Source organism: Lissotriton helveticus, chromosome 1_1 (genome assembly GCF_964261635.1).
Source record: "Lissotriton helveticus chromosome 1_1, aLisHel1.1, whole genome shotgun sequence".
NCBI lineage: Eukaryota > Metazoa > Chordata > Amphibia > Caudata > Salamandridae > Lissotriton > Lissotriton helveticus.
In genome coordinates this window covers 1,993,237,248-1,993,259,419 of record NC_136057.1, presented here as the reverse complement: position 1 = coordinate 1,993,259,419, position 22,172 = coordinate 1,993,237,248, and the positions used below count along the sequence as shown (strand labels likewise).

Genomic DNA, 22,172 nt, shown 5'->3' with positions numbered 1-22,172 from the left:
CTCTTTTGAGCGAGGAATTATCAGATTTGTGTTCTTGTTTGGATTCATCATGGGCCAAGAAGATTCACTATTGTTATTGGATCTATGGATAGAGAGTTCTAAACTTGACATCAGAGTGATGGAATGACCTAGGTCTGTTGAGGCAAATTAGATGGTTGTTGGGTAAACAAAGTCTACAATCTTTTTGCGGAAGAGCTAACTCATGCTGTTTATTTCCTGGTGCAGAACTAGGGTGACCAGTACACGTATAGCTGTAGGTACAGTTCAGTCGAATATTCTTGGCTTCTCTGTTTGCTTCTCTGAACTCTGGCTCTGGCTGGTAATAAGATCCACACAGGAGTGCACTAAATGTCTTCTTTGCTGTTTTGGATCTTTCTTGTGAGGCTGTGGCTATTACTGACTGGACTCCAGTAATAGAAAAGGTGAGTTGTCTTTGCACTTTTACCAGTCTTGTGCTTGTATTAAAGATTAAAGGGGCCCTCAGCCAGATGTATGTAGCTTTTTTTGAGCTCGCAAATGGGCTTGTGAATGCAAAAAAGCATTTTAATCTGTACAGAACCCTATTTTGTGATTTGGTAGCCTATCATCGAATCGCGAAATGGGTTAGCGATTCGGTATTAGGAAGGGGCATGCTATGGCCATCCCTTCCTAATAGAAACTTGCAGTGGTATGTGTGAATGTTTTGCGACCAAAATGAGGTTGTAAAACATTGCATTTTACTGCCTACTTAAAGTTGGTGGCAACCCATTCGCAAACGGGAAGGAGTCCACAAGGACCCCTTCCCCTTTGTGAATGCCTACTTCTAAAAAATTCAAAGAAAACTTTTCATTTTTCTTTTTGAAACTCATCCTATTTTCCTGTGAAGAAAATGGGCTGCCTTAAAAAAAATTTAAAGAAATGCTTTATTTAAAAGCAATCACAGACATGATGTTCTGCTGACACCAGCAGGGCACCTTCCCTGCGACTTTAGAGATTCCCAATGGGTTGCAAGTTGTGACCTACCTCTTGAATATTAATGAGGTTGATCTATTTGCAACCAACTGGGAATCGTAAACAGTGTAAAACACACTGTAGTACATCGGTGTTTGCGATTACCTAATAGTGAATCACATAAATTTGCTATTTGGTAATCGCAAACCCAAAGGTGTATACATCTGGCCCATTGTGTGTAAAAGACACTAGGTAGATTGTACACAATTTATCACAAGTGGTCACCTGTTAAGCATAACTGTTGGCACTACTATATCACCATTGGATACTTCACCAGAACTGTTCTATATAAGCACGTTTCTCCAACGAGTCTTCAAGATGGATTCCACCACTTTATTTTAGAGGTAGGTTAGCGATTCACACACTGGAGACCGTGCTGGCCCTTATACAATGTTGGCCCTACTTATTGTGGAGGGCTAAATGCTGCTTACTGTTGAGGACTTAAGACTGTTTGTTACTGAAGATCAGACATAGTTGAAGAAATTGTGGGGTCAAAAAGTCATGGAGTCATTGCTGCAGATAAAGTAGAGCAAGTGCAGGTGGAGGTGGGGGCACTGTGGGGATTGCACCCAACTACAGTCACCCCTGCAATATATTTTTTTTATTGGTTTCTCAGTTGCTTCAGTTTGGCCATGGCTCCTCCGCTGCTGTTGGCTTGGGGCTATGTCGGATGGACCTTCTTGGCTTTTCAATAATGCCTGTTTCTACCAGGCGCTGGCTTTGGCTGCTGCTGCTGATGGGTTGAGGCTATGTCGGATGGAGAGTTGGAAGCGCTTGTGGCACTGGGAAGGCTATGCCATTTTGTAGGAGATATTCTGATAATGAAGTGGAACATGGCACGTGTGCTGAGGGACAGTGGGGAGTGCACCTGTCCTAGAACATTCCAGAAAGCGAAAAATAAAATGTGTATAGGGCAGACCGTGAAATACAAGGACCTCTGGTGTGGACTTTTTTTCTGTTATCCAAAATTTGCTCCACTCAGTACATTAAACATTCACCAGGCATATGAACATGCTGAGGGAAATTATGGATCCTGCAAACAAACGTCCAGATATTACGAAATGTTTGTTTTCGAAAAGAGCAGTTTTGATCATTTACAACAAGGTGCGGGCATTACGACCTTTCAAGTAAAAACAAGTGGTTACTCCATGTAATTTCCAACTCACTAACAATGACTCTTTGTGGCTTTTACAGCAAAATGGAAATTTGGTGAAATGATACTCTCAAATTATGTGTAATGCTAAACGACTACAAAGAAGTCGCAAGTCCGCTTGACTCAACAGATCCTAAATCTGGTCCTGATTATGCAGCCAGAGGCTCTTATAATAATGAAAGAAGTGTGGGTGAAGTGTGCATGACGAGCCGTACCTGGGGTAGAGGATTTGTTGGAATTTCCATTTAATCTGTTTTCTTCAGATTTTTTTTTTAGAATTCCTAATTTTGTTTACATATTATGGTGTAGTCACTTGCCACTTTCCCTAGCTGTTGTGTCGTGTTGTCGTCTTGAGGGCTTCCTTCGCCAAAGCGCCGGGACACTCCTTCTGGAGTAGCTGTTGCGCTATAGAAGAACCATAATAACACAACATAACATAACATAACATAGTCGGTCTTGTGACAGCAAACTCTTCTAGCACATCCGGCTTTATTTAAAGCTTCAGGTGATCTTATGTTCCCCTTTACTAATATTGACTTAATGTTCTGAGTCAGGATGTTTTTGGTATTGTGTGTGTTGGTCATTACAATTGTGAGTTTGTATTTCAAAGATTCAATATCCATGCTAGTTTTGTCTATATCTATGCCACATTTGTTTTTCTTCTGAAAGAGATGGCATAGTTACAGAAGAATTCTTCAAAAAGTTTAGTTTAAATTTCCAAATCATTCATTTCACATCTATTTGGTGAAGCTGTTCCTATCCTCAGTCTGAAGAGCCTTTTGTGGAAATCCTACTGTTTCCTCTCTGGAGACTCACTTGGGTCATTATTTGTATTTCAGTGCAACTCTGTTACTCATGTCAATAATTGGTGGCAACCTTTCTGCTGTTGACTGGTTGTTTCATTTATTTAAAAACGCAACACAAGAGTAAGATGTAATGATGTTGCTAAAAACCTAGGAGGAGGGCTTTGTTTTAGGTGTATCTTCCACCTGTGTTCTGTTTGCCCAACCCCTGATACTGGGATGAGTTCCTTGTTAGAGGTGCTTATCATACATCTGTATGGACATCAAGGGGGTTGTGCAACTCTGTGTTACAGCATGAACTAAATGTCTGAGTTCGCGAGCAGATTGCATTCACTATAAGAAAAACCTTCTGGTCAATATGAAGAATTTGTGGTTCCTCCTGCTGCATGGGACCATTTTCCCTTCAGTTCAGAATTTCCACAAAGGTTTTGAGCATGGAAGACTTGATCATGAAGATATTGACATGCTCTTGCCAGGAGGGGTTTTCAGCCTGTAGTTGTCACTGGAAGCTCCATTCCATCAGCTTTTCCTTCTGCATCAGGCCTGTTATTATCACTACCTTGCATAAACTTCCAGTTCAGCCGTGCGCTCTGCTCCTAGAATAGTTTAAAAATACTTGAGTTGGTAAATTTGTAAAGGGCGTAATAGATTGTTTTGTTCACAAAGAATGAAAATATGGTCTTCGATCTTTGTTCAGAAATTTGAGACTGTGATCGAACCATTTTGCGGATGGAGCTTCATTGTAATTTTATGAAGATGAACTGCTGACTGCTTAAATTGTGTGATTACAAAAAAACCTAGGGCCGAATAATTTTTCTTACATTACTGTCTGCAAGATGCACTGCCACGACTCAGCCTATAGTTCAATCCCTGGATATATGTTCTATCTCAGCCCTATTGCAGTGTACAGAGCTACATTGCCCCTACATAGGTTTCCAAATGGCAACATGCTATGTGTTTGTAGTTTTTTCTGTAGCTACATGTTTAATGCCTGGCATGTTTAGCTTGTCTAACGACTGCTTTTGATTTGGATCCTGGTATTTAAAATCCTTGCGTTTGCAGTGGAAAACGAACTACAAGTACTGAATACATCAAAAATAGTTGTAAAAAACAAAAGGGAGAGCAAGGGCTAGTGTCCACCCATGGTGGACGGAGAATACTCCTATTCCCCTGGTCAAGGATGTATGGAACAAATGGAGGAGTATAACCCGAAGTAGAACTGAAGGTTTACCCAGAGGGGGAGGGGGGGGGGGGGAAGGAAAAGTTATTCCTTTTTGTAAGAAACCCCTCACTCACCACCTAGTGGTGACATGCTTCATCATCGGGGTCCACCCTGGTGGCCTAATGTCACCAGGGTGTGCTTCGACACCTGTAGTACAGTGGAGCAGGTTGTTTAGTGTGGGCGCAGAAAAATGATGTTAAAAATTGTCCTGGTTTAACTTGAAAAAATTATTTTTATTTTAAAGCAACTGGACAATGTTAAAAATAGATGGCGAGATACTGGTAAGGGAGTTATGACCTAAGTATCTCTATATATGTGAAGGTGAGTTGGTCAACATGTTTCTACCAAATGGGTAAATACCCGGTATTCGTCTGAGGAGGTGGCCTAATGACCTACTACTACCTTCCTAGCCGAGCAGCGGAAGGTAGTAGTAGGTCATTAGGCCACCTCCTCAGCGGTAAACTAATACGTTGTGCCTTGAGATGAACCTGCCCCCTGCCCGACGAAGCTTTTGAAAGCACTTTAATACGTTTTTGCTTCTTTGGATTCTTGCTCATTTATACTATTTTTTGAGCACATTGCCACTGGCAATTTTGTCAGTAGGCACGTAAAGGATTTAGGATAGGGTGAGCCTTTTAGGGGCTCATACCGTCCATTTCCTTGTGCATGGTCCTGACGAATACCGGGTATTTACCCATTTGGTAGAAACATGTTGACCAACTCACCTTCACACATATAGAGATACTTAGGTCATAACTCCCTTACCAGTATCTCGCCATCTATTTTTAACATTGTCCAGTTGCTTTAAAATAAAAATCATTTTTTCAAGTTAAACCAGGATCATTTTTCTGCACCCACACTAAACAACCTGCTCCACTGTACTACAGGTGTCGAAGCACACCCTGGTGACATTAGGCCACCAGGGTGGACCCCGATGATGAAGCATGTCACCACTAGGTGGTGAGTGAGGGGTTTCTTACAAAAGGAATAACTTTTCCTTCCCCCCCCCCTCCTCTGGGTAAACCTTCAGTTCTACTTCGGGTTATACTCCTCCATTTGTTCTATACATCAAAAATAGGCCTGGACAAGATAGGTTACTTGCCTGACTTAGGACTATTTAAAATCGAAATCTGGCTAGAATAATGGTTGATAAGCTAGCTAGTCCCAAATCACTCTGAATGATTCAGGGGGAAGCAAGGAGGACGCCCTGCTATTCTTGAGGAAAAGCAGTGTGTGGGCCTCTCACTATTAATAATGCTGCTGGTGTTCTTTAATACGAAATGTACAACCTTTAGGGCATTGCGAATCGATAGTTATTAAAGCATTTTCGATTAAGTCTAGGTGCTTTCACATCCATTTCAGTGCTAAATTCCGCGAGGCACCTGCTCAAATTCAACCATATGACTATTACAAAGAGAGGACATATGAACATTTTATTTTGGGAAAGAAGCATTTGAAATGTTGCCAGACTGCTTGAATAAGGAGGAGAGCAAATAACACCGTATACATTAATTTGACATTTTTCTTGAATAGAGAGGACTGTTAATCAGACCTTACAAATAATTGTTTTGCCTTTATTTACCAGTCTGTATTTGTGAATTGATTTGCTATACTTTTTTCTCCAATATAGATGATACCTCCGCAGCCTGCTTTAATCTTTGCCGTGTTTTCCATCCTCCTTGACCCAGTGGCTGGCTATGCAAATGGAAAAGTAACACGTGCTTGCGGTAGCATGCGCCCTCAACATGGGCATCAAGAGCAAGATTCCCCCTTGCACAATGTAACCGTGGACACTAGTGTATTCAAGCCAGGGAGCCGTATTAAAGGTAAAGTATTTACATGAAAGTTTAAGCTTATTTTAAAATTGTCTACATAATGTGTGTCATTTTGATCTTGTCCAAAAGAGTTTGGTATTTTATTGAAATGATGAACAAAGTGTTATTTGGATGTGAAAGGCAGACTATGGTCCATTTTGCTTTAAATGTTTCTTCCCTGAGCTGCACAAAACTTCCTAAATTTGGACTGTCCAGCCCTACCCAGTATCCAGCCAACTGAAACGACTGCAGAAGGGTGGTGATCTGTATTATGTCTGTTATTGATGGCTGAACTATAATGGTAGGATCGGGAGGCCTCAGAGAGACAACCTGAAACTAACCCTGAGACTACTTTGAAGGAGCTTCTGGTTTGAGTCCATGACCCTGGTCTACAGTTTTGGGTAGTGATGTTAGGCACCTGATGGCACTAAGTGGAATGCTCCTGCTCCATTGGCCAAGCTGGTCTCAAAGCACACTCAAAGGCACCCAGAACCACTACGGCTCCCCAACAAAGTCACCAACACGCTCCTTGCTGAAAAAGTGGTGTAGATGAGGGGCAGCAGTTGTGAAGTGTCAGATGCATGGAAGTGTGAACAGTACCAGGAAAAATATTCTGTAAAGACCTAAAGAAGGTATCGAATCAAGGCAAATTAGTCTACGCTTGTACTAGGTACTTCAGAGCGAGCAACTTGGGGTTAACCTAAACCACCACTCTAACACATTTTATGCCCAGTCATTCCCAGTCATGAAGTCATGCACAATTAGTCATTGGTATTTTGTTTGGTAGTCGGTCCTGAAATCACACTTTTTAAACCCATCATTAAAGTGATCAGAAATTCCATGACTGTGCTTAGGTGTATTCTATTCCTGTCCTATCTGTTGCTTTTGACTAATGCTGCATTTGCGTTGTTTTCAAGTACGGGTAATCTTTCCCCTGCCTGCTACGTATTACTTCCTCAGCTCACCTGACTGATGCCCGTCACTGTTCTCCAGCCAGAGTGCTTAGCTTGGCATAACTTACTGGTATTGGAATGCTGCCTCCTCTCTGTTCTGAGGTCATCCTTACTATCTATTCATATTTTATTTTTCTCATGTCGTTTTCCATTCCGAAGAACAGTATCCTCCATTGATGCTCCTCTATTATCTTTTTATCTAAAGATGTTGAAAAATATAGGCACTTGAATTTAATCTGGACTCATCTCACAACTCTGCTCCTTCCCATTATGAGCGACATTTCTTGCCACTGTGTGCGATCTGTCATCTAATCACTTGCCAGTGCACCTCAGCACTCTTCAGACAGAAGCCAAGAGTATGTAATTTGGATATCACTCCTTTGTAGATCCCTTCCCTGCTCCATAGCTGCTTCCCTCGCAGACACCTTCACCTCACTCCTTGCCACCTTAACTTACCGCTTCGGTTTCAAAAGGATAGTCTGCAGAGCACTGAAAATCTCAGTTACACGTGAGGATATTAAATCTCTTCCAAATGCCCTTGGAATTCATTAAATGATTCCCCTGCCTTACCCCGCAACACCCAGAGAGTGACCGTACTACAACATGGGGCTCCTGAAATGCAAAGCAGTGACAACAGGGTCCAAGCATGTCACATCTCCTTGGCATGGAGGGCAGTTATCCGGTTGGAGGTACTCGGTGGGGCACAAAGGCTTTTTTAGATGTAACTTGTCCTTTTCCCTTCTGATTCTAAGTGGCACAAAAAGGAATATGCATGGGAGAGTGATCTATCCTAGAAACATTCCCTTAACGGTTTACATGGCCAAGACTGTGATTTTGGCTTCACATGAATCGAGTAAGTGAAGACCATGACATGCAGCTCATTAGAGGGTCTAAAAAGAGAATGCACACAAAAACTAGACCTACAACGAATCTGAGGAGATGCCACCCTGAAAATGGGTTGCGCTTATAAAGGATTAGGGAAAATTAACTCTTTTACCTTGAGAAACGGCTACACCTTAGTGGCCAGGCTAGAGAGTCTGAGGTCTAGTAACATTCTGGGGTAGGAAGAAGAGTAGAGGGAGCTTGTGGAAAAGGCTGAAAGGCTAGTGGTGACAACGACCGGTGCTGAGTTGAGAGGCATGCTTAGAGCTCTTAAAATCCTAGGACATTAGGGAATCTTTGGGACTGGAGGTGCATATGTACAGCAGCATGTTATGACAGTTGATTAAGGGCAATGCTTCTGCAGTAAGAAAGATGGATATCCCAAGACATACAAGTGCTGGGCTGCAGGATGCAAGCCGGAGCTTATTCTGACTTATGACCTTGTGTGTGCAACAACTGGGCTGGAGAATGAACACCTCTGTGGACAGAGAAAGTTTTAGGCCCCAATTACTTCCATTGAGGATTTCATCTGGCCTGAATTTTGCATACCAGCTGGAATCTCCTCATATTGTTCCTGAATTTTCAAGTGAAACTCTTCACAACAGAGAGTATCTTGTAGGACCTGGAATTACTGAGCAGAATTCAGCACGGTATTCCTTATTCTGGGGGGATTAATGCATACACCGACCACCTGCACTAAGTGAAGAGGGTGGGCGATGGAAGTGGCGAATGCTTCCTTGCAAGGGAATCATTGCATGCATTACTTGTTATTTATCCCGCATCTAGGAAATCTGGGTGTGGTTACGGCCCACTCAAGACTGAGCTGACCTGAATTAAACTGCTCTGCTTATCTTGTATTTGGGGCCTATTACTGTATCCTCTTTTGGGCTAAGAAAAAGTATAGAGGAGGAAGGCACAACACAAAGCCCTTGTGTGTGAGGCAGCCCTCCCTTGTGTGTGAAGAAAGGGCTTTGCAATTTTGATCAACCGAAATGGAGGATGCAAGAAAATAAAGGGTGCGAATTATGCGGAGCAAGAAAACAAGACCTAATCCATCTGATCTGTATCTGTCCCGCCATGAACTCGGAACGCCGGAGTAGACTAAAGGCGAAGTTAAATTAAATTGGAGCACGCACCTGTCGGTCTGCAATCATACACACACTGTGTTCTGTGGATCCTCAACTTATTTGCGGTGCAGTCCAATTCATAATCAATTTTGAGAAAAAGAGAGGAATTATGATAGTCTTAATCAAAAACACGAACTCGTATACATAGTACGAAGTATTCCATATTTCAGTCACGGCAGTCTTTAAAAGAATAACTTTTTACAAATCTTAAGACTTGCCACCAGCATATTGTGGTTTATTGTTCATTTTCAGGTTTTTTTTTTTCTCTTTCGTTTCTTCCTTTTTAATCCAAAAAAAAACCATTCAGGTATTGCATATTTTTGTAATTGTTTTTATTAACTGTACAATAAAGTGTATTATTATGTCATGCTGTAGTGATGGTGCAATGGGTTACAAAATAGACGCTGTGAGAAGAGGCTTGTGCTGTGTGTATTATTTACTTTGTGAACGTGTCGGCAGTTCTGCAGCATTGTGCACGACAACCCCCCAGGAATACAGTGCTACAGAAAAGATCTTCAGTGTAATAATGGAGGAGGGAGAAGGTTGAAAGCCTAAACTCTTCTGATACTGAAAGTTTTTATGTTACCCAGGCTTCATTGGTTGCATTTATCGGTGATAGTGGAGGTTTTTCTTTTACTCAGAGCTTGATCAAGTGGCAGACATACGAGTGCAAAGGGGAGAATCTGTGAGCTTGCAGATCCTGTTCACGGGAAGAAGCTAAAATAGGCAAGCTCACATCTACAGACATCAGAACCGTCAGGAGGGACTTCAGAATTGTGGGTTTGCTAGGGGTAACCTTTGGGCTGAGAAGCCGTTCTGGAAGTCCTGATCAAAAAACTAATTGATTGCATCTTAGAAAAAAAGGATTCTATTATCATTTGAGCCAGAGTTAGTATTCCCTGTTCCAAAATTCATATCTACGTTCCAGGATTTTTGGAACACAATCATTAGGCAGGTTTGTGCAACCAAAAATTCAGAAGTCCTAGAACTCAACAAGTAGTATTTGAACCCCAGTGAACAGAATTTTATGGCCACCAACAGTGTCAACTGATGGTTTCCCCATTCAGATACATCAGAAGCTCAGCGACTATCTGCAGTACATTGTCAAAGCCCAACAATACACATTTAAATTGCTATAATGTGACAGAATATCTGCAAACAGATTATTGGGCAGATTTGTTACTATGGTCCCAGCACATCTGAGGCTACTCAAAACTTATAAGAGGCCCCACTTGCTGCCATCCTCCAAACATATCTTGGTGTATAGCAAGTCCAATTTAACTCTGTGACAAAACATAACATTATTATGAGTTGTCAAAAACACAATTAACTGACGTTACCTTCTCTTGTGACACCTGATATGTGTATCCAGAAGCTAAATGCGTATACTGAGTATTACAAATACGTTTTACAGGGAAAAATGTGATGAATTGAATAGGTTACAACTTTATCTTCCATTTCCTTATTGGTATGGAGGAACATTCTTCTTGACAACTATTTGGCTTTGAACTATCCTGGGGACTTTAATTCTACTGGCAGAATGTGTACAAAAGATTCAAGAAAGGCTTGGAGTATAGTGTTGACCTCTATATCGATGAATGGCAAAATGTGAACTTCTACAATTTAAGAACTAATCAGGAAATAGGGAAACATCAAGAATTTTGCTGTCACCTTCTTCTCCTCTTCTTAAGTTTCTGGATTCCTTTGGAGTGTTAGCAAAAAGCTGTTGAGTCGTGCCAAGGCACTATATAAAAATAGAAGCCAGAGTGCATGTGCTGCTCTTGGCCCTGCCAGTGGTCTTCCTCCACACCTCTGTTCAGCATATTCCCATTATCTAGTAGATTGTAAGGGATCTTACCCAGAATATCCATGTTAAATCATTGACTGTGCTTGGACCCATACTTGACACGATAATTAAATAATTAAGAAGGATCAGATGTGACTATTAATGTTTTAATTGATTTAGGTAAAAGTAGTTCATTGATTTGGCAAATTTCCTTTTAATATCCATATCATCTTTAATAATCTTGCATTTATCATCTCTAATATATTTAATATCTTCATTTTCTGTTTTAGTAACGTTGTCTGGGACACGTTTTCAAGGATTTTTTCTGCAAGCACGTGACGCTGAGAACGTGGATGGTGATGCAGTTGGATCATTTACGCTGATTGATCCTGAAGAGTCCCAGCTTCTGACATGTGGCGATGTGCAGGTCAGTTAAATTGCAAATCAACATTTTTCTTTTGGTGCCATGTAGTAAGCAGATTCTATTGCTTCAGACCAATGATGTGGCTTAAATATAAGACGCCAAATGGCAACATTCAACTCCTTTAGTGATGGGTATTGTTAGAGGTGATGGATTTCTAAATGAAGAATTCTACATTCATAAAATACACATTTAATATCAGGAGCATAGAAAGTAGTTGCCGTGTGCTGGCTTAGTTATTTCACTGCTTCTTTTCAGTATGTCCGTTATTTAGTGCTGTGCTGCACATTCACTAGCTGCCCAGCTCTAGGCTTTGACCCCTTATTCAGAAAATAGGCAATCCCAGATACATTTCTGCCTCATGTACACCACCCTAGAGGAGTAGCTTCAGTTCTTGGTCACAGCAAGTACAGGGAGATCCACTTCTAGTTAGCCCGTAAACTTAAGTATTAATTTACTGCTTACATTTAATCGAGGGACGTGGGCAATTTTGTGTTTACTTCTGATGTTCCAGCCATAGACCCTGATCGTAAATAGGGGCTGGTGTATGGTTGCTGAGAAATTTGTCTACAAAGTTAGGGCATATCTGAAAGAAAATCCCCAAATCTTGGTCTCTTGCAAAGATATCATGACATGTCCTAATGGAATTGATTTGCTTTAAACCCACAGTATGTTGTCCTTCTGCCTCCCCACCCTGAGGATTGAATATTGATGCTGTTGCCTGCTGCATGAGATGAGAACACATTGTAGTTTACATTTCTTGTATCTTTTGCAAGGTCGTTGTACGTTCTTCTTTTCAGAAATCTGCTTCAGTGACTTATGCTGTTCGATGCCACTAAGAATTTGGAAGCTCTTTCGATAAAGCCTCTACCTTCAGTTATGCAAGAAAAATAGTTTGTCAATTGACTTAGGTTTGCTCACTTTCCTGGGAAGCTGAACCTTTGAATGGATAGAATAAAGTGCAATTTATCTAGGCACAATGTTTCCTTAGCAAGTCCTACTATCCAAACGCCTATCTGATTAGAATTTATTCTGCTCCAATACTTTTTAAAATGTATAGTTCCTTTTCTTAGTCCGCTGTGGCATACCAAGAAAAACTCTTGTAAAGCCCTCATTTAGCATGTTTTCTCAATGAGCCGCTATAGATTCATCACTTGGAAAAATTATTTTAATAACGCACTGAGCACTTTACATTCGAAAGCACTTTGGAACAAGTCAGTCTGGGGAATTTTAATCTGGTAGCCAAAATAAGTAAAAGTCCTACGCTTCACAAGGGACATAGAAGACTCAGCATAAAGAAATACCGAGGTTACTCTGTAGGAAGTGACTTAGAAAACAATTTTACAAATGACCTTTTAGCCACCCTGTCTATAGCAGCAAGACATCGTTTCATCCCTATTTTTTATGCATTCCACTAATAGAATTCTGGCACAATTGCCCAGCCTGTAAACATTGCTCTAATTTCTGATGCATAGGAGGTTATAAACAAGGGACATTGGTCCTTATTTTATGTGCCTTTCCAGTGCTTTTACCAGAACAGATGGCTCAAGAAACAATTGGCATTGCTAATCGGTCTGGCATATGAAATAAATTCCTTTTGTGGTATTTATGGGTTAAGGCTCTCAATAGGTCATCATATATGCAAACTTTCACTCAATTTGTGCACTGGGACCTCCATTCTGTAATCTATGGACTGAGTTTCATTCTCCTTCGGTTTCATCGACAATAAAATACACCTAAAACTCAACAAATGCAAGATAAACTAAAAGTATACAAGTAAAAAAAAGAAAACATGCCATTTAAAGCAATGGGGAACATGCTTGCAATAACGAAACTAACGATAGCATAGGTGTTCATCCTGCAGTTGTATTGTGCGCGGAGTATAGTTGTTTCAAACTTCAAGCATGGGCATAACACTTTAAACCGTGTTGGCCATCTTAGAATGGTAAAACAATGATACACATTCAACAACAGTATTTCATAATGGTTGTCTGGTTTAGAGGAAGTGGCCATGCGGCAAACGGTGCACTCTAGATGAAATAAGTGGCAAGCAACTGGCTTGTTAGCGATGCCTGACAAGCTGTAGTATCTTCTTAAGAAACCTTAATAAAAAATTGGAAGCAAAGATTTGAAAGGGGACTTAAAAAACGAGGAAATTAAAAACTAGGTGACTGGCCAACCAGCTCTGTTACTGAAGCTCACTCATTTTCAGGTGGATCTGCACATCTGATTAAAAAAAATCAATCACAGGGCAAGAGATTTGGGGACTTAATCATTACCCCATTCAGTATGCAGCCATTGAAGGAGACAAAGTGTAAAAATGACACCCTGACAGGCCAATGGAAGACCTGCGAGGACCCAAAGAGCTTCTATGTTTCTATACGAAAATATATTTAAGTACATTGATGTATGATTTATTTAAATGTTTTATAATACAATCTCGGCAGGCAGCCTAGCCTCTCAGGCCTCCTAAAGAGATTCTAGGGAGAATTATTACAGCACAAATATTTTCTTGGTAAGGTTTGTCAAAAGAGGTTATCAACACTAAAATACTTCCCTACAAAGGTAATCTCCGTTTTCATGTAACAAAATACCTGACTGCAGGATTTAACATGGTGCATAAGCAATACACCCATAAAGACCCATTTGCTTTAACTCAGGCTTCTGAGTAGCTTGTGAGCTATTATTAGCTCTCCAGCTACCTTTGAGAAGCTCTCCTGTGTGCATCTGATCCTACTAAATTAGAAGATTTTGCTGGGTTGAAATAGTGTATGTAATACCAAAAATGAAAAATCTGTAATTGAGATGAGGTGCTTTTTTGGGAACCCAAATTATCCAAAATATATTTAAAGTTGATCTTTGAATAGTAAATCATAATGATATCATGCATCATTGGAACCCTATTACAGCTGTGGATTTTAGGTATTACCATGCTAAAGGCGTTCCAAAATGACAGTCTTTTCTACATTACCGCTGGCAATCCTGCACTGAAGTGATCACAGCTGGCAATCTTGCACTGAAGTGTGATCTTGTTTGTGTATCACACTGATATTAGTAACTCAGGATGCTTGTTATTAAACAGAAGTAGCTCTTATTACTGAATGGTTGGAGGTCCATGATTTAACATATGTCACACAGTAAATAGATCAGAACTACGGACTTTTTCATAACTTTTCCTAACAAGCCATTCAAAGTCGCAGAATCTGAAATACCTTTTTGTAGTGTACCAATCAAACCTTTAGCTGTTATCTTTGGCTTTTCTCCATAACAAACTCAAGCCTGCTCTGTGGATCTTAAGCCTTACCACAATTCAGCCACCAGGCATACAGTCATGAGGTTACAAAAGTATACAAAATTATAGCTTAGACAATGTTTTCGGTCAATATATGACAAAATAAGCAAAAAGTCGGTAGGGCTCTTGTTGTGTTCTTCTTTAATTTCATCACATTCCAATCCCTTTGTGCCAACGCGTTTCGCAGTGGTAGGGTTACCTAGGGCTTCATCAGGGCTGGAAATAATACAAATTGCGCATTTGTAATTACATACTACAGCACTTACCTACCAACAACAAGAGCCCAACCGACTTTTTGCTGATTTTGTCATATATTGATAATTGAACTTTAAAAGTGCATGTGTGCTCTGAAAACATTGTCTAACCTTTGTTCAATCTCTCTTTGAGTTTAGGGAAGTAGGGTGTTCTCTTCCCAGTCTTTTGGATGCACCAAACTTATTTGTTAAGACAAATTGAGTGTTAATAATTATATGAGCACCAGTATATCCTATACACCCAAAAGCTTTTACTATACACAATTACAGTTGGAAATGCAAAATATTATCTTTCGCTTGAGGGGCTAAGATTGATTCTCACAGTGAAACTCTTTTGCCCCCATGGTTTGTCAGAGGGAATACAAACACCAAAACCAGTCTTTAGTTTGTAAAATATGAAGTACCAGGGCCTTGAACCGGAGGCCACTGCAGCTTGCACCACCCATTTCCCCATTATCACTTCCAATGACGGTACCAAAACAACTACCAACTATCTCTCTTGCCTGTAAGTGTGACAGTTCAGATTATTCCACGTCCCCAAAGCTAAAGTAATTGCTGGGGAGGCAGGTATTCAATTTATTAATTTGCATATAGTATTCTTAAACAGCCGTTGTTCTGTTCGTCTTGACATTAGATAGTGCTGGTGCCAAGCATTGGAAACCACCGCCTCCAATTAAGCACTGACCAAAACCCTTGTCTACTATGGTAATCTGTGAGATTCAATGCAGCAAACGACTACCTATAGGCTTTAGTATTGAGTAAAACCAATCCCTCCTAAATGCCTTTTGACTTTGTTATGATTTTCACAATTAATATGGCAAGCTTGCTGCCTTTATCATAGCTATTCATATTAAACAACTGTTCCTATAACCCTTTGTTACTTGCCACCATAAACCACTCCAACCTACTGTGTTGGATGTAAAGTTTCCAACAAAACAACCATTAGGTGTACAAGAATAACATTGCAAATATCTACAAAATTACATTGTCAAAACTACAACCACTCCTATAACCTTTTGTTGGTTGTTACCATAAACCACTCCAGCCTAGTCTGTCTGATATAGCTTTCCAACAAAACAGCCATCAGGTGTACAAACATCTGCGAAATTAGAAGTCAAAACAATATAAAATCCTTCATAATCAAGCCTGGCTTACCATAGTGCAAATGTTCTAGCCTCTACAGTTTATTTGGGTTGATCACTCAAACCCTTGCCCGCTGTGGCAATCTATGAGATTTTGTATATCAAAATACCTGCTTACAGGCTTTGTATGTATTGCGACTTATATAGCGCACGTATCACCCGAAGGCATCAAGGCGCTTGCCTTGGGAACCCGGCCTGGTTTTTCCCTGTGAGATAACCCCTACTGGGTATCCCCAGGGTGAAAGGCAGGCATCCCGCAGCGGGTGGGCCGTGGTAGTGGAGATTAAGCAACTATTGCCCAGAGTTGCAGCGTGGGACCCCATGATTAGAATAGGCACCGAGGCGAGAATTATCGAGGCCGTGGACATTTTTTTGGGCTCAGGACCCTGCCGCGTCGGGAATTGAACCCTGGTCCCGGGCCAGACCTCTGCATCAGGGTCTGCCGCTCTAATCAGTGAGCCACACTCCTCCACGCTTTAGCACAGTGTCATAACAATCCATCCTTAAATGTCGATTGCCTTTAACAAATGCTTTTTATAATATGCATGTCAGGCCCACTGGCTTTGTCATAATGTTTTATTATAAATAGATCAAACCTATGGAATCTGGAAGAACTTTTCCATATAAACCGATAAAACCTATGGCGTTTACCACTGGCTTAACACCATAACTAACGAAGGCCTATTAAAGTGCATATAAACTTGCAACCATCATGTATAGTTAGGAAAACAATTTACAACCTCTCTTAATAGTCTCAAACAAGAATCATTACTGTGAAAACCTCCTGGATTTGTCAGAGTGGGTGGTCAACACCAAAAAAAAAAAAGTCTACCGTAATCTTCAAGATTCTGTGTCGCAAAATACCAGCCTGTAACACAATGTGAGAACAACCCACTGTTAAAAATCTACTTTCTGTAAGAAATGCGCTTGACGATAACTAAGCTAGGCTTCTGCTTTTGTCTGAACTTTTCATAAAAAGCAGATCAGATCTATGACATTGGACATAACTTTTCCAGTACGCAAATCGGACCTATAGCCTGCCACCATAACCAATTTAGGCGTACTGTTCAAAACCCAAGCTTTCCAAATGGAAACAGTCAGGCTAAACAGTTGTACAATTACAAAGATATACAACATTACAGTTGGGAAAGCAAAATACAATTTTTCTTAAGAGGGCCTAACAAAGATTTTCACAGAGCAAATTTGCTGGGTTAACAGTTTGACACAGAGGGTAACCAGCACCAAAACCTTCGCCTAATACATTAATCTGTGAGATTCCTAGTAACAAAATCCTTCCCTACAAGCGTTCATATGGTGTAGTAACAATCCTTCCACAAAAGGATTGATATTTAAATATGCTTTTCATAATAAATATGTCTGGTCAATGACTTTATCATAATGTTTCATAATAAACAGACCATTCCTTCAGCTATGATAAACTGCTTGCCTCCATATCTATCTCAGTCCTGCTGTACTGAATGTAAGCTTTGTACATGTGTTATACAAAACTCTGCAGTGGATGTAGACCGTTTCATATCCGATCCTGCACTCCAGGGATCCTACATGTGGATAGAATTTATACCCATCTCTCAATGGTGCTCTGAAAGCTCTTTTTTTGTTGATCACAAACGATCTAACCTGTGACAGCTGTGCTGTCATACTAGACCTAAAAATGCATGTAAATTAGTATAGACTGGGGCAGCACATACTTCTCATAAACACCATACTACATCCTGAAGTCAGTGGTGAAATGGGAAGGAAAGGGTGCTGTAACCAGAAAACATTACATTCCTCAGTACTTTAAAAAAAAAATATATATTTTTATTTGCATTTTATTATTCAACAACATAACAATCATGTCCTCGATGGTCAGCACCTCCGTCCCTTCCACCCCCCACCCCCCATGCATCTTGATTAAAAGCAGTACATTCCCCTTCAACTGCCCCAGCAAACATTTGTGCAGGTCCCAAGCAACATCGTCCAAATACCTATCCGCATGTATCCTCCAGTGCCCATGTAGGGACCCTCCCAGTCCTCTAGGTTCAGAGACCCCCATCCAGGCCATGATATCTTCTCCACTTGCCCCACACTCTACCAAATTTCTTAGGGCACCCCCTCGCCTTATAGGTGACTCTCTCAGCTGCCATATACAAATCCAGACCTCTTCTCCATTTCTCCAGTTGCGGTAATGCAGCCACCCCCCACCTCCGTGCCACATCCTGTTTAGCTACCACCAGGGCCAGGACTAAGAAAGTCAACAGTGGGCGTGCAAGATCCACATTGTTAGTCATGCCCAGCAAGACCAGCTTAGGGTCTACTGGTAGGGCGATCTCCAGCACCTCACCAAACTCCCCCAATATCTCCAACCAGTAGGTCTCAATTGTAGGGCAGGACCAGATAGTGTGGTAAAAATCCCCTCTACTTTGGCCACATCTCAGACAGTTCGGGACTCCAGCCCTCCCTATCTTGTGCAAACGCTCCCTGTCAAAGTAGGTCCTGTGAAGGACATTATATTGGATAAGCCTCAGTCTGGATTTAATGGCTACCTCTCTCGGATGCATCAGCACCACATCCCAGTTCACATCATCCATTTCCCCAACGTCACACTCCCACTTTCTCCTAAGGGTAACCAACCCATCGGGTGTATTATTCATCAGTGTTCTGTACGTTAGGGAGACCGCCCTGCCTGGAATTTGCTCCTGTAGGAGGCAACCTTCCAGAGGTGCATATTCAGGGAGCGCTCCCACCTGGATCCCCTCTGCCCGCCAGGCATGTCTCAACTGTGCATATTTCAAGTACTGAGTGCTGTGTAGGCGGAATTCCGTCCTTAACGCTTGAAATGGTTTCAGCGCCCCCCTTGTGATCACGTCTCCCAATGTCGATATCCCTATGTCATCCCACCTCTGGAACCCTTTCAATTTGTTCAGTTCTGTTAACCAAGCTCAGTGCCATAATGGTGTCTGCCTAGTACCCAACCTATCCGTTTGGTCGCTCTATTCCAGACCGTCTGGGTAAGCCTGGTGGCAGAGAGCAGGCCCCTTTTCCCCTTGCCCCCATAGAGATAGGAGATGCAGGGACGGGCTGCCATACCGCTTCTCTCCAGTGCATATGTGGGGTGCGCAGCCGGAGCGTGGAGCCAGTCATTGATAGGGACCAGGTGTTCTGCCCAGTAGTAGGCTTCTATGTTGGGGAACGAGATTCCGCCACTGTACTGATGTCTGTTTAGGATCGCCAACACCACCCGAGGCTGTTTATCCAACCATAAAAGGGCTCTCAACTCTGCGTTTATGTCCGTGAACACCCTACGTGGAAGGGGATAGTACTCATTCTGAAAGGCGTACAGAAACCTCGGTAGCGTCACCATTTTAAACATGGCCGCCCTGCCTAGGATCGTTAGCGGTTTGCATATTCTACAAAGTTACGTACTACTCGCCTAATGTTCCTTTCGTAGGAGCTGGCGCTATCCAGTGTCACAAAGATCCCAAGGTACACAAAACCCTCGCTCGTCGTCTGTAACCTCTCTGGCAAGCCAGACCATTGTTCCTGGCCTCGGGGGTCGTAGAGTACCGATTTATGCCAGTTTATCCGGTAACCTGCCTGTGCTCCGTACTTTTCCAACTCTGAGAACAGCATTGGTATCGTAGTTTCTGGGTGGGTGATATATAGGAGGACGCCATCTGCGTATAGGGATATTTTTTCCTCTGCTGCATCTGCCGGTCCTATTCTAAACCCCCTAATGTCTGCATTTTGCTTTATCGCACACACCAGCACCTCAATAGTTAGCGCAAAAAGCAGGGGGGACAGGGGGCATCCCTGTCTGGTCCCTCACCGCACTGGGAAGTCCCAAGATAGAGTCCCATTGACTTTAACTTTCGCTTTGGGGTCCGTGTATAGCAATTGGACCCATTTTCGGAACTTGGGTCCGAATCCAAACCGTAGCAGGTCTCCTTCGAGGAAGGGCCAGTGAACTGCACCAAACGCTTTTTTGGCGTCCAGAGACAGGAACTAATGGGGGTCCTGTCTCCTGCTTACCTCCTGCAGCCAATTGTGCGTCCGTCTGAGGTTCAATCTGGTGGCCCTATCTGGGAGGAAACCTGTCTGATCCAAGTGGATCAGTCCCGTTATCACCCCCCCGGAGCCTAAGGGCTAGGATAGTCGCTAGGAGCTTCACTTCTATATTCAATAGGGAGATTGGGCGGTATGACGCACAGTCATCCGCCGGCTTACCCTCCTTGTAGACCGGGATTATCGTGGCCATACGAAGGTCCGGCGGTAGCTCTCCCATTTGTGTTGTCTCCTCGAAGAGTCCCAGTAGATGGCGGGACAATAAATCCGAAGTGCGCTTAAATAATTTCGCAGGGAACCCATTAGGGCCCGGAGACTTCCCCGCTCGTAGCTTGGTCAGGGCTTCCAAAACGTCCTCTAGCTTAATGTCAGCCTCCAGGGCACGTTGGTCCTCATCTGTCAGGCCTGGGAGTTCAATGTGTGACATATATTGTAGGGCCTCTTCCTGTGTCCCTAAATCCCTGGCTTCATAAAATAGTTTGTAGCAAAGGCCTCCGCTATCAATGCGTCCGACCGCACTAGGTTCCCCTGTGCATCCCTGACCTGTTCTATCCATCTGGCGTCCCTTTCCTTTCTACTTAGCCACGCTAGCAACTTTCCCGATTTGTCCCCCACGTCATATAAACGATGTAGTGTCGCCAGTGCCTGTTTTTTAGCCTCCCCTGTTATCGTGTCCCTATAATGTCGTTGCACATCTGTCAACCTCTTAAGGGTCTCTGGTGCTCTAGAGAGTTGGTGCTCTTTCTCCAATTCCAAAATTTGAGCCTCTAGCACCCCAGCTTCCTTCCGTCCTTTCCGAGTCTCCTCCGCTAGCCTGTTCTGCGCTCTCCCGGAGGACCGCCTTAAAGGCCTCCCAAAAGACCACCTTGGACGAGACCGAACCCTCATTGTCAGCAATGTAGGCCTTTATATCGGCTCTGATACTCTTCAGTATGGCCGCATTCTGCAGGTCCCAGGACGTCAACCTCCAAGACCCCCCCCCTCCGTTCCTTCCCCCCCCACCCCCACCAATGCTAGCAGCAGTGAGGGATCTGAGATTCCCCTTGCTTGGTATTCTGCCGTATCAGCAGCCGTCAAAGTGTGCCTAGCCATAAAGATATAGTCGAGCCTCGAGTAAACCTTGTGAGCCCCTTAGAAGAATGAGTAAGCCCTAGCTTCTGGGTGCAGCCACCTCCATACGTCAGTCAGACCCAGTGTGGACATTGTCCTGGAGAGTAGGGTAGGGGTCCGGTCTCTGGACCGGTCTCTTGTCCTGTCCTGCGTCGGGACCATCACATCGTTAAAAGCCCCTCCTATCAATTGAAGGGTATCTGACGTATTGAGGAGAATATCCGTGATTCCTTTAAGCGTAGCCAGTTGCAATTTGGTGGAGCATAAGCCGAAACAATCGTATACTCCAGCCGTCCCCAGGTGCCCCTCAGTTCCACGTATGTCCCTTTGGGGATCGCACCACACCTGCGCAGTCTGGAATGGCGGATTCTTTTCAATCAGTATGTCCACCCCCCTGGAGCCTGTGGTGAACCCCGCATGTGCCAGAGTTTTGTATTGCCCTCTAACTAAGAAACTACATTTGGTGCCGTGTAGGTGTGTTTCTTGTAGGAGGACTATGTCGGGCCTGTCCGTTTCATGTAGGTATTAACAAGCCCTCTCTTTATTTTACTACCAAGACCATTTACATTCCAGGTTAACACCCTAAGCCCCCTCTGATCCTGCGGTGTCTCTGTACGGCTACCTGACATCAAGCCCTGATTCCTGGTGTATGATGCATGGAGTCGGTGCTAATAGAGCGTCCGGGACACTGACGTGAAAGACCTCTGTGACATGTCCAGTCCCTCCCTCCCCTCCCTGTCCCCTCACCCCAACATTCCCAAACTTAGAACAACTGTGACGTTCCTCAACTCCCCCCATCCCACCTCCCCCTCCCGCCAGTCCCATCGTCGCAGAAGGCTGCGTGTAGGATGACTGGGCTGAGAAGGTCTGTCACCCACCCCAGGAAACCGCCCCTAAGGAATTACTTCTGCAGTGTTAACTGAAAAACACAGGAATAAGTCCACACCCATGCATTCACCAACAAAAAATAACTTTAGCGATCAACAAAATAGCTAAACACTATAGGGAGGGGGGGGGGGGTGTGAAGTAACTTGCGTGCTCTTCGGCCATGAGCCTGCATCTTTATCAGTCCAGATCGTCCCCTGCTCACGAATGTGAGTCCTGAATGTCCTCCTGGGAGGCTCCTGTCCCTCTGGCCTGTTCCTGCTCCAGCTCCTT

At 42.9% G+C, this 22,172-nt stretch overlaps 1 protein-coding gene across 2 annotated transcripts in view; it reads left to right on the top strand.

Moving 5' to 3' along the window:
• The window catches only part of FRRS1 (ferric chelate reductase 1), a 293,084-nt gene that overhangs the window by 96,927 nt on the left and 173,985 nt on the right, over nucleotides 1-22,172 (top strand). For both annotated transcript variants that reach the window (XM_078644299.1, XM_078644307.1), the window contains exons 2-3: nucleotides 5,799-5,994; nucleotides 11,021-11,157. In XM_078644299.1, the coding sequence (XP_078500425.1) occupies nucleotides 5,799-5,994; nucleotides 11,021-11,157 (333 nt within the window). The remainder of the gene's footprint in view (nucleotides 1-5,798; nucleotides 5,995-11,020; nucleotides 11,158-22,172) is intronic.